General features: G+C 50.0%; 1 protein-coding gene across 3 annotated transcripts in view; it reads left to right on the top strand.

The window, feature by feature from the left end:
* The window catches only part of LOC146788781 (uncharacterized), a 125,161-nt gene that overhangs the window by 52,101 nt on the left and 60,406 nt on the right, over positions 1–12,654 (top strand). For all 3 annotated transcript variants that reach the window (XM_085630337.1, XM_085630338.1, XM_085630336.1), the window contains exon 3: positions 4,626–4,749. In XM_085630337.1, the coding sequence (XP_085486463.1) occupies positions 4,626–4,749 (124 nt within the window). The remainder of the gene's footprint in view (positions 1–4,625; positions 4,750–12,654) is intronic.

The raw sequence follows: 12,654 nt of genomic DNA, 5'->3' as shown, positions 1-12,654 counted from the left end.
AAAAGTTGCTTTTATTTTCCTTCAATGAGCTTTCAGCTGGTGTTTCTAGCTCGTGCTTTTTCTTTCAGAAAATAAACAAAATAGTTTTAATTGTTTTGTGCTGTAGAAGTTGCAAATGCATTGAGAAAGAAGCTATGTGCTGAATGTTGTATTTGAATATATTCAAGGCTCCTTTCCCTGCTCTGATTTATGATCTATTCTTTAGCTGCACAGTGTGTTATTTTCACTTGCTGCATAAATGTCACATTCCTTTCCACGTTTCCAATGCAAATGAGGTGTTCCTTAAGTTGTTTCATATTTCATGTATTCTATTTTTTCTGTTTTATTATTGGCTCATGTAATATATCCTTGCTAGTACATGCCTATGATGCTGAAACATATCATGTACAGTGTGTGGTTTTCTACTGTTTAAAACCTATGACGTGTGTCTTTTCCGGTATGTGCGCCAGACCTTCCCTTACCTTTCAACTGCGCAGTCTCTATGTCAGGCTGTATATTTGATTTAGACTTTGACTTTTGGCTCTTTCCCCAGAGGCAGACCTCTTGTCAGTCCTCTTGCTGATCTATAATTAGCCTTTTCTTGACTTATGAACTGAGTAGATTTATATTAGTTCTTTGCTGAACTATATTTGGCTATTTACTTGTGACCTTATATTATGACCTCTTGTGAATCACCTTTTTGGTGCATTACTGATGCTTATTTCAATTCTGACTAACTAACTACTTTTTGCCTTCTGTAACGATTCTTAGGTTTCCAGTAACTCTTTATGGTTTTGACTTTCACTTTTGTCCAGAAAAGGTTTTCTTTATTTCCACCAGGGCCCCACACTGTGGGACTCACATGACACCAACGTGTGCATCAACTGATTGAACATATTAGTTGAAATCATCGCACATAATAGAAGATGCTATCATATAAGCGAACATATGAATACCTAACATGAAAAAGATGTACATGAGTTAAAGAAAGAAAATGACTTGATGGTGATCTGTGGTTGGGAGCAGTGCAGACAGGAAGTCTACAGGGGTATGCTGTGAGTGTGACCATTCTGGAATGACTGCAGGCTGGTTGTAGGTGACTTTGTGTATCTGGGGCCCCATTACATATAGGGCACAGTTTCCCTGTTTGTAACATGGCGTACCTTCAAACAGGGGCACCGTGCCCATACAGCGAAATCACTTCCTATTATGTTGAATGCACTTCCCTCAGGGCAGATGCGAACTCATGCTGCCCTGGGGGCAGCGCATTCAACTAAAATACCTAGTGGCTTTAAAGCAGCTGCTCCGTGTTTCACTGTGCAGGCGGCAATCTGAAAGAGATCCCCTTGCAGGTGGGTGCAGTGAGTGACTGCACCTGTCTGCAAGGGGATGTCTGGGGGGTCCATAGGACCCCCATGCCCCCTCTAGAGGGATACCATCAGGGGGTGCATGGACAGTGCCCAACCCTTTTGTGACGCACTCTCAGTGCACCGGCTGATTTCTTCTTTGCCTTTGTTCCCGCTTCCATAATACTACAGCACGCATGCAAATGAGGGAACTCCTTCTCATGGTAGCGCTGTGGCTAATTGTGCACCACTGCTATCTGTATTGCAGAAGTGGCCCCTTCTGAAATACCAAAGTGCCCCCGGGGAGCAAAAAGTGCACATAAACACCTGTAGAAATCCCAGGACACTTCTATATTATGGCCCCTGGAAGAGTGGCTTGTAGAGTGTAGGTGCGTCTTGCAGCCTGGAAGTGCTGTAAGAAGGCTGTGAGTGACTCTGGGAGTCTCAAAGGAGTGGCAGGTAGTCTGTGAGTACATCTGGGAGTCTGGAAGGGGAATGGGTAGGTTGTTGTTGATTCTGGGAATCTGGCAGGGCAGCAGGTAGGATGTGAGTGAGTATGAGATTCAGAAGGGTGGCATGTAGGGTACAAATGAGTCTGAAAGTCTGGAAAAGCGGCAGGCAGGCTGTAGTTGACCCCAGGAGACTGCAAGGGTAGCAGGTAAGCTGTAGGTTGAGGTTTGTTGCGATGGGTGGATGAGTCTAGGATTCACGCTACAGTGGTTAGGACTCAATGTTAAGAATGGCTTGTGCCTCACGAATGGCTACACCCAGGAGCCATTGGTTAGAGGATTATTTAAGTTATAGATAGAGGTCTGTGCCCGTTGATCAATTGTAGTGAAAGGAATAATAATTAGCAGGACTCAAGTTCTTTTAAGCTTTTAAGCAAGATGTGCCATTTTTAATTACTTGTTCCAACAGTGAAATCATACGAAAACAGCCGACACGTTTTTCACCCAATTGGCCAGTTGGCCAAGGGCTTTTTCAAGGCAAAGTAGTCTTGTTGTGGTCCTATAAATAGACAGAGCTGCGACAAAGCGGTCTCTACTTGTAAGGGCACCGTGTAGGCTTCAAGTGAGGCTGTGAGTCTGAAAGTGCAGTGTGTAGGCTTCAAGTGAGGCTGTGAGTCTGAAAGTGCAGTGTGTAGGCTGTGAGTGAGCCTGCGCCTGTGTAAGGGCAGCATGTAGTCTTCAAGTGCGCTGTGAGTCTGTAAGGGCAGCATGTAGGCTTCAAGTGAGGCTTTGAGTCTGGAAGTGCGGTGTGTAGGCTGTGAGTGAGCCTGTGAGCCTGTAAGGGCACCGTTTAGTCTTCAAGTGAGGCTGTGAGTTTGAAAGTGCAGCGTGTAGGCTGTGAGTGAGTCTGTGACTGTGTAAGGGCGCCGTGTAGTCTTCAAGTGCGCTGTGAGTCTGTAAGGGCAGCATGTAGGCTTCAAGTGAGGCTTTGAGTCAGGAAGTGCAGTGTGTATGATGAGAGTGAGGCTGTGAGCCTGTAAGGGGACCGTGTAGGCTTCAAGTGAGGCTGTGAGTCTGTAAGGGTGCCGTGTAGGCTTCAAGTGAGGCTGTGAGTCTGTAAGGGTGCTGTGTAGGCTTCAAGTGAGGCTGTGAGTCTGTAAGGGTGCCGTGTAGGCTTCAAGTGAGGCTGTGAGTCTGTAAGGGCACCGTGTAGGCTTCAAGTGAGGCTGTGAGTCTGTAAGGGTGCTGTGTAGTCTTCCAGTGCGCTGTGAGTCTGTAAGGGCACCGTGTAGGCTTCAAGTGAGGCTTTGAGTCTGTAAGGGCACCGTGTAGGCTTCAAGTGCAGCTGTGAGTCTGTAAGGGCGCCGTGTAGTCTTCAAGTGCGCTGTGAGTCTGTAAGGGCACCGTGTAGGCTTCAAGTGAGGCTGTGAGTCTGTAAGGGTGCCGTGTAGGCTTCAAGTGAGTCTGTGAGTCTGTAAGGGCACCGTGTAGGCTTCAAGTGAGGCTGTGAGTCTGTAAGGGCACCGTGTAGGCTTCAAGTGAGGCAGTGAGGCTGGAAGTGTAGCTTGTGTTCTGTGAGTGAGGCTGTGAGCCTGTAAGGGCACAGTGTAAGCTTCAAGTGAGCCTGTTACTGTGTAAGGGTGCCGTGTAGGCTTCAAGTGTGACTGTGAGTCTGTAAGGGCACTGTGTAGGTTTCAAGTGAGGCATTGAGTCTGGAAGTGCAGTGTGCATGCTGAGAGTGAGGCTGTGAGAATGTAAGGGGACCGTGTAGGCTTCAAGTGAGGCTGGGAGTCTGTAAGGGCACAGTGTAGGCTTTAAGTCAGGCTGTGAGTCCGTAAGGTTGCCATATGGGTGCAGAGTGAGTCTGTGAGTCTGTAAGGGTGCCATGGAGGCTTAAAGTGATGCTGTGAGTCTGTAAGGGCACCGTGTAGGGTTCAAGTGAGGCTTTAAGTCTGGAAGTGCAGTGTGTATTCTGTGAGTGAGGTTGTGAGTCTGTAAGGGCAGCATGTAGGCTTCAAGTGAGGCTGTGAGTCTGTAAGGGCAGCGTGAAGGCTTCAGGTGAGGTTGTGAGTCTGGAAGCGCAGCATGTAGGCTGTGAGTCAGGTTGTGAGCCCAGAAGAGTGGGAGGTAGGCTGCAGATGAGTGTGGAATGGCGGTGGATTGGCTGTAGATGTATCTAGGAGTCTGGAAGGGGGGCATGTTGACTATAGGAGAATCTCAGGGAGTGGACGGGTGGTGGGTAGGCTGCAGGTGACTTTGGAAGCAGGACAACGATGCAGGGCGTCGAGTAGTAGGGGTGACATTCAGAGAGCAGGCTGGGAGTTGGCCAGGGAGGCTGGTGCATGAGGGGGACTGGGAGTTGTGGTAGGTTCAGCAGCTGCTAGTGGGGCTGGGTCTCGGTCAGTGAGGCTAGGAATTAGTGAGTGAGTACGTTGATGGGGAGGGTTACTGAGTCCGGGGTACAGGTCAGTGAATGTGGCTAGGAATTCAAGTGCAGCTAGATGTCAGTGAGCTTTGTTTGTATTCAGTGTCAGTCATGAGTTAGTAAGCTGAGCAGGGAGTCAGTAAACGGGGTTAGGAATCCATGAGTCAGGGTAGGATTCATTGCGAGTGGCTGAGAGTTAGTGAGTGAGTAAGAAGTGAAGAGAATCAGTGAGTGGGGTTGAGAGTGAAAGAGCAAGACTGTGATTCTGTGAGAATGGGATTACATCACAATGTAAGCTTTAGCAAATGTAGTGTCAAACAGTCCGACTGTACATAATGTGTATCTGCATGGTGTAGAGCTGGTGAATACTCCCTCTGTCCTCATGGATTCATCTTACAGCAACCTCACTATTCCTGTTTCCCTCAGCTCTAGGTCTACCACCCGCACCACAGAAGGTGAGGCTGGTGAGTGAGGATTTCTACTCCAGCTTGTCTTGGATGTTGGATACAACCTCTGCAGCTTCAGAGTTTGAGGTTCAGATCCATGCCAGGTAACTAGTTCCTTTGTCCTCTGTCCTTCCCCTATCACCTCAATGCCCCCTACTTTATGTGTTTTTGAAAATGTTATGCTATGTGTATTTGTAAAGCGCATTGTTGCCCTCGAGGGTGTCCTTGCACTGAACCGCTGTGTGTGCTTGAAAAGCCAGGTCTTCAGCTTCTTTTGGAGCAAAGTAAGAGAACGCCTGTCCTCCTGATCTGGTTCTGTGTATGCGTGGGATGTGTGACAGTAGAAGTCCCACGAAGTAGAGGTGTTTGTGTGGTTGGTGGAAGGAGATGTGACTGTTCAGGTAGGTAGGGCCTGAGTTGCAGTGTGCCTTGAATGTGTGTGTGAAGAGCCTGAAATGACTGTGTTTCTGTATAGGGAGCCAGTGGAACTCCCTGAGTTGTGGTGTGATGTGGGTTCTATGTGGGAGGTTGAGGATGGGTCTGGCTGCCGAGTTCTGGATGGTCTGTAGTTTTCGAGTGAGTTGCTTGGTAATCCCAATCTATAGGGTGTTCCCGTAGCCCATCTTGCTTGAGACTTGGGTGCGAGTGACAGTTTTTCTAGTGTTGCTTGGGAGCCATTTGAAGATGTTTCTCAGCTTCTTCAGAGTGTGGAAGCAGGATGCAGTGACGGTGCTGACTTGTGTGGTCCAGTTTGCTATCAATGATTATTCTGAGGTTCTTGGAGTGGGTGCTGGGTGTGGGTCCGAGTTTGGCCTGCTACCAGTTGTAGTCCCATGGTGAGATGTTCTTGCAGAAGAGCACTACTTCTGTCTTGTCGGTGTTGAGTTTAAGACAGTTTGCTTTCATCCATTTAGTGAACTCGGTCATGCAAGTGGTGAACTTGTTTCTTCTGTTGGTGGTCTTACCTGGGAGGGAGACTATGAGTTGCTTGTCGTCTGCATAGGAGATGATGTTAATGTGGTCTACGTGAGGAACGTTGGCCAGAGGGATCATGTATGGGTTGAAGAGGGTGGGGCTGAGCGATGAGCCTTGAGGCACTCTGCAGATGAGTGTAAGGCTTACGAGGATGCTGTCAGCTTGTCTTCTATCCATTAAGAAGGAGTAGAAACAGTGGAAAGCAGGTCATTGGATGCCAGTCCCATACAGGCACCTGATGAGGACGCCATGTGAGACTCTGTCAAATGGTGCAGAGCGGTCCGGGAGAATGAGGGCCGCTGTGTCTCCTCTGTCAAGGATCATGCAGATGTCATTTGTGCTATTTCTGTACTGTGGTTGGGTCTGAAACCAGACCGTGTGGTGTCAAGGAGCTTGTGGTTGCTGAGGTGATTGGTGACAAATCGGTTGATTAGTTTCTATAAGTCCTTTTACGGGTATGGTAGGAGGATGGTGGGTCTGTAGTTGGCAAGCGTGCCTGGGTCAGCAGATGGTTTCTTAAGCAGGGGCATCACAGAGTTTGTTTCCAGGTGTCTGGGAATGAGTCGACACAGAAGTGCAATGTAATGTGATGCAACATGTTTTTTATATAAAGCAAACTCTCCAATTACTTGGTCTCTCTGCGCTTTGCTCTGGACATTATCTGAGGTTGTGGGCTTGCCATGGGGCAGGAGGCTCTGTGTGGTGATGTTGGAGACATGCTCTGGCCCAATAAGTAAATGTGGAGTGAGGTTTTTTCCTGTACATGACGCCCACAATGGAGGAAGAGGAGAGGCTTGCGACTTGGAGGAGAGCCTTGCAACCTTGAGGAGAGCCTTGCGACCTTGAGGAGAGCCTTGGGACCAGGAGGAGAGGATTGCAACCTAGAGGAGAGCCTTGCGACCTGGATGAGAACCTTATGACCTATATGAGAGCCTTGCGACCTGGAGGAGAGCCTTGCGACCTGGAGAAGAGCCTTGCAACCTGGAGGAGAGCCTTGCGACCTGGAGAAGAGCCTAGCGACCTGGAGAAGAGCATTGCAACCTGCAGAAGAGCCTTGTGACCTGGAGGAGATCCAGATGACCTAGATGAGAGCCTTGTGACCTGGAGGAGAGCCTTGTGACCTTGAGGAGAGCCTTGTGACCTGGAGAAGAGCCTTGTGACCTGGTGGAGAACCCTGTGACCTGGGGGAGAAACTTATGACCTAGATGAGAGCCTTGTGACCTTGAGGAGAGCCTTGTGACCTTGAGGAGAGCCTTGTGACCTGGAGAAGAGCCTTGTGACCTGGTGGAGAACCCTGTGACCTGGGGGAGAAACTTATGACCTAGATGAGAGCCTTGTGACCTGGAGGAGAACCTTGCCTTGTGACCTGGAGGAGAGCCTTGTGACCTGGAGGAGAGCCTTGTGACCTGGAGGAGAGCCTTGTGACCTGGAGGAGAGCCTTGTGACCTGGAGGAGAGCCTTGAGACCTTGAGGAGAGCCTTGTGACCTGGAGGAGAGCCTTGCGACCTTGAGGAGAGCCGGGAGGAGATTCTTGTGACCTGGAGGAGAGCCTTGCAACCTTGAGGACAGCCAGAGGAGAGTCTTGTGACCTAGATGAGTGCCTTTTGACCTGGAGGAGAGCCGTGTGACCGGGAGGAGGGCCTTGTGACCTGGAGGAGAACCTTATGACCTAGATGACTGCCTTGTGACCTAGATGAGAGCCTTGCAACCTTGAGGAGAGCCGTGTGACCTGAAGGACAGCCTTGAGACCTGGAGGATAACCTTATGACCTATATGAGAGCCTTGTGATCTAGAATATTTTGGCATTGTTCTATGTTGGTCTTTAGGTCTATGTTGGTATTTGTAGGATTAGGTCTATGCTAGTCTTTTGTAGGAATAGGTATATGTTGATCTTTGTAGGATTAGGTATATGTTTGTGTTATAAATTGTAAATTGATACTTGTATAGCGCACTACTCACCCGCAAGGGTCTCAAGGCGCTTGTACGAATACCGCTGTGGAACCCATCCTGGCTTTCCCTGTGAGGCGTCCACTCCTGGGCACCCCCAAGGTGGAGGCCAGGCATCCTTAGCGTTGTGGGGGCCATTGTGGAGATTAAGCTATTGCCCAGAGTTGCAGAGTGGGACTCCATGATTGGAATGGCACCGAGGCGAGAATTATCAGGTCCGTGGAATTTTTGAGCCCAAGACCCGCCGAGGCGGGGAATTGAACCCTGGTCCCGGGCTAGACCTCTGCATCAGGGTCTGCCGCTCTAATCATTGAGCCACACTTCTCCACAGACTCTATATTGTGCTTCTGCTTCAAGCTGTACTCCACATTACATGTGTGGGTTCTAGAATTGTTAGCCAGCCCCTGGCTGATTGTGGAATGTTGCTGGGGACTTGAAGATTAGCTTGAGCTGAAGCCGGTTGGGTGGATGAGCGGGTCTTACCTTTATCCTGAATTAACCTGCTACTTGAAACTACAAGGCCTCCTCTCATCTTTGGATGAAGAAGAAGATACTTTTCAACACTTATTCTTTTGTGGGAATAGGTCTATGTTGAATTTTGTAGGATTAATTCTTTATTAGTTTTTGTATGATTAGGTCTATGCTGGTCTTTGTAGGATTAGGTTTATGTTGGTCTTTGTAGGATTAGGTCTACGTTGGTGCTACAGTCTCATTTGCCCTTAATTGCCCAGACTTGGTGGGTCTGATATTGTCCTTCTCTGGCCCGCTTTTCTTTCTCATGTCTTTGAGATATTTGTCTTAATGTTTTTTTCTCTCAGCAACATTTGATTCCGTATTTCATAGAAGTGTCTTGTGAGGGGACCAATATGCCTTTCTTTATGTCTCAGAGCAGTCTGTAGATTGAAGTGCACGTTGTGAATGACAGATCTATTGGTTTAGGCTCAGAGAGTCAGAGCACAGGATATATAGCAAGCACATTACAGTGGAGATCTCTCTACTGCACTCTGGTGATCTCTCTGTTTAGATCTGCTTTGGGGCTCTGCTCAAGTATTGGGGATACCCGTGCCACATGGAGTGTGGATGTATTATGTCGCTACCTGGCTTTCTCTTTTTTTCATGCATGAGCCCCCCATCTTGGGAAGAAAGCTAAGCGATAAACTTGGCGATTTGTGCTAATGTATGGCACTTGTCACAGGTTGCTTAGCGGGTCTGAGCCCAAGAGGAGATGTTTAAGTGAGTAGATGGGCTTGCAAGCGGGTCACAGTGAAGATCTTTTTATTTGCCCTTGCCTCCGCCCACCGAGCAAGGTTTGGGGTAGTCACACTGCAGCTCTCACCGCTGGGCGACGGCTCAAATTGTTATTGCCAAAACTGAGACATGTGAGTCACCTTGTTGTCATGATAAGGAATGTAACACTATTCATGTCAGTTGTGTCTTTTATTGTGCAATTTGCCTGCTCAGTTTCATCGGTCTTATCGTGATTTGCCATTTGATTGACTTGCTCGACAGCTGTCTCCAGCAGTCATCTTTCAGCATAAAATCTTGGAAACAATTTCCTAACGTTGGGCAAATGCAGACCTGCTAAGGTTGATCGACGGTGAATCAGAATGCCACCGAGGGCTGCTGACTCTCTTTTGTTCCTGCAGAGCTCTTGCCTCAGGCTGCATCTTCCTCGGGTGCTAGCCACGCCCTCTTAAGAGAATTAATTCTTAAAGAGGTTCTTGCCCCTTGCTCTTCCCTCTCACCAAGAAGGGATTCAGTCAAAAAGATGCACATAATGATCTGGAGATGTCACAATGGTAGAGTTCAGATGAAACAAACCTCTGAGTTTGCCCCTTGTGCTGTCTCCAGTACAATTGGATACCTACTCATGTCACAAGTGCTGACATTCAGGAGGTGTCAAGTGGGTGGAAGGTGACTAGACGGCATGGTACAACATTTTTTCATTGTAGTAACTTCTGGTACCTCTTCTCATTTTTGGAATTGGGCCTCGGTTTTTGAACACTTGAAGAAACCCACTCTTGAACCATCCTGCCTTGATACATCTGCCCTTGAGCTGTTACTCCTTAACCCATCTGCCTTTAGTCCATATTCCTTGACCTTTCTCCCCTTGATCCATCTGCCCCATGATCCATCCCTATCCCTTCTTGACCCACCCCCCTTGACCCTTTCCTCCTTGACCCATCTCTCCTTGACCCACCCTTCCTTATACCATCCTTCATTAGCCCACCCACCTCATATTTCCTTGACCCACCCCTCCTTGACCCATCCTTCATTGCCCCGCCCATCCCTCCTTGAACCATCCCTCCTTGACCCATCCATTCTTTATTGCCACACTCATCCCCATCCCTCCATTACCCACCACCTCTTGACCCATTCCTCCTTGGCCCATCTCTCCTTGACCCATCCCTCCTTGACTCACTCCTCCTTGACCCAATCCCTATTGGCCCACCCCTCTTTGACTTAACCCCTTCTTGACCCATCTCCCCATGACCCAACTCCTCTTGACCCATCCCTCTTTGACCCAACCCCCCTTGACCCATCCCTCATTGACCGACCCCCCCTTGGCCGATCCCCCCTCTGACTCAACCCCTATTGACTCATCCCCCCTTGACCCAACCCCTCCTTGACTCAACTCCTATTGACTCATCCCTCTTTGACCCACCCCTCCTTGACACACCCCTCCATGACCCATCCTTCATTGACAGACCTCTCTTTGACCGATCCCTCCTTGACCCAACCCCTATCGACCCATCCCTCCTTAACCCATCCCTCTTTGACCCAATCCCTATTGACTCATCCCTCCTTGACTCACCCCTTCTTGACCCATCGCTCCTTGACCCACCCCTTTTGACCCATCCTTCATTGCCTCGCTCATCCTCTTTCCTTCTTGACTCACCCCCTCTCTCCTTGATCTTTCCCTTCTTGATCCATCCCTTATTGACCCATCACCCTTTAGCCCATCCCTTAGTAGCCCTTCCCTCCTTGACCCAACTCTCCTTGACCCATCCTATTTTGACTCACTCCCTCCTCACCCATCCCCCCTTCACCCATCCCCCTTCACACATCCTTCATTACCCCACCCATCCCTCCTTGTCCCACCTCCTCTTGACCTATCCTTTAATATCCCACCCATCCCAATGCCTCCTTGACCCAACCCCTCTTGACCCATTCCTCCTTGACCCAATTCTTCTTGATCCATCCCTCCTTGACCCAACCCTCCTTGACCCAACCCTCCTTGACCCACCCATCCTTGACCCATCCTTCATTGCACCACCCATCCCTCCTTCATCCATCCTTCCTTGGCCCACCCCACCTTGACTCATCCTTTATTGCCCCACCCATCCCTCCTTTACCCACCTCCTCATGACCCACTACCCTTTGACCCATTCCTCCTTGACCCATCCATCCTTGAACCATCCCTCCTTGACCCAGCCTCTTTTGACCCACCCCTCTTTGACCCATCCCTCCTTGATCCACCTCTCCTTGATCCATCCCTCCTTGACTCAATCCCTCTGCACCCATCCCTTCTTGATCCAACCTCTCTTTGACCAACTTCTCCTTGACACATTGTTCCTAGACCCACCCTTCCTTGACCCATCTTACATTGCCCCACCCATCCCAATCTCTCCTTGATGCACCCCCTCTTGACCATCCCTCTTTGACCCACTCCTCTTGACCCATCTATCCTTGACCCAAACCCTCTTGACCCATCCCTCCTTGACCCACCCCTCATTGACCCGTTCCTTTTTGGCCCAACCTCTATTGACCCATCTACCCTTGACCCAAACTCTCTTGACCCATCGCTCCTTGACCCACCCCTCCTTGACCCACCCCGCCTTGAACCATCTTTCCTTGACCCAACCCCTCTTGACCCATCCCTCCTTGACTCAACCCCTCTTGAGCCATCACTCCTTGACCCATCCCTCCTTGACTCAACCCCTCTTGAGCCATCACTCCTTGACCCATCCCTCTTTGACTCTTTCCTCTTTGTCCCACCCAACCTTGACCCATCATTCGACCCTACCCCCTTGACCCATCCCCTCCTTGGCCCACCCCTCCTTGACCCATCGCTTCTTGACCCACTCCTCCTCGACCCATCCCTCCATGACCCATACCCTCTTGACTCACCCCTCCTTGACCCATTGCACCTTGACCCATCGCTCCTTGACCTTCCCCTCCTTGATCAACCTCTATTGACTCATCCCACCTTGACCCAACCCTCCTTGACCCACCCCTCCTTGACTCAACCCTCCTTGACCCAACCCTCCTTGACCCATCCCTCCTTGACTCACCCCTCCTTGACTCAACCCTCCTTGACCCACCCCTCCTTGACCCATCCCTCCTTGACCCATCCCTCCTTGACCCACCCCTCCTTGACCCACCCCTCCTTGACCCAACCCTTCTTGACCCATCCCTCCTTGACCCATCCCTCCTTGTCCCAACTCTTCATCCCCCCATCCCAATCTCTCCTTGACCTCCCCCTCTTGACCCATCCTTCATTGCCCCACCCATCCAAATCTCTCCTTGACCCACCCCTTCTTGACCCAAATCTCTTTCATTCATCCCGTATTGACCCATCACCCTTTAGCCCATCCCTCTGTGACCCATCCCTCCGTGACCCATCACTACTTGACCCAACCCCTCTTGACCCACCCCTCCTTGACCCATCCTTTGATGCCTCACCATTCCCACCCCTCCTTGACCCACCCCTCCTTGACCCACCCTTCCTTGAGCCATCCCTCATTGAACCATCCCTCCTTGACCCATCTTTCATTGTCCACCTATCCCAATCCCTCCTCGGCCCAGCCCCTCTTGACCCATCCTTCATTGCCCTACCAATCCCAATCTCTCCTCGGCCCAGCCCCTCTTGACCCACCCATCCCTGACCCAACTCTCCTTGATCTACCCCTTCTTGAGTCATCCCTTCATTGCCCCACCTATCCCAATCCCTCCTCCGCCCAGCCCCTCTTGACCCACCCATCCCTGAACCAACTCTCCTTGATCCACCCCTTCTTGATTCATCCCTTCTTGACCCACCCCCTTAAGTCCATCCCTCCATGACTCATCCCGCTTTAACCCATCCC

This window comes from Triturus cristatus, chromosome 10 (assembly GCF_964204655.1).
Source record: "Triturus cristatus chromosome 10, aTriCri1.1, whole genome shotgun sequence".
NCBI classification, from domain to species: domain Eukaryota; kingdom Metazoa; phylum Chordata; class Amphibia; order Caudata; family Salamandridae; genus Triturus; species Triturus cristatus.
The sequence above is the reverse complement of the archived record's forward strand: the minus strand, read 5'-3'. Positions and strand labels throughout refer to the sequence as shown.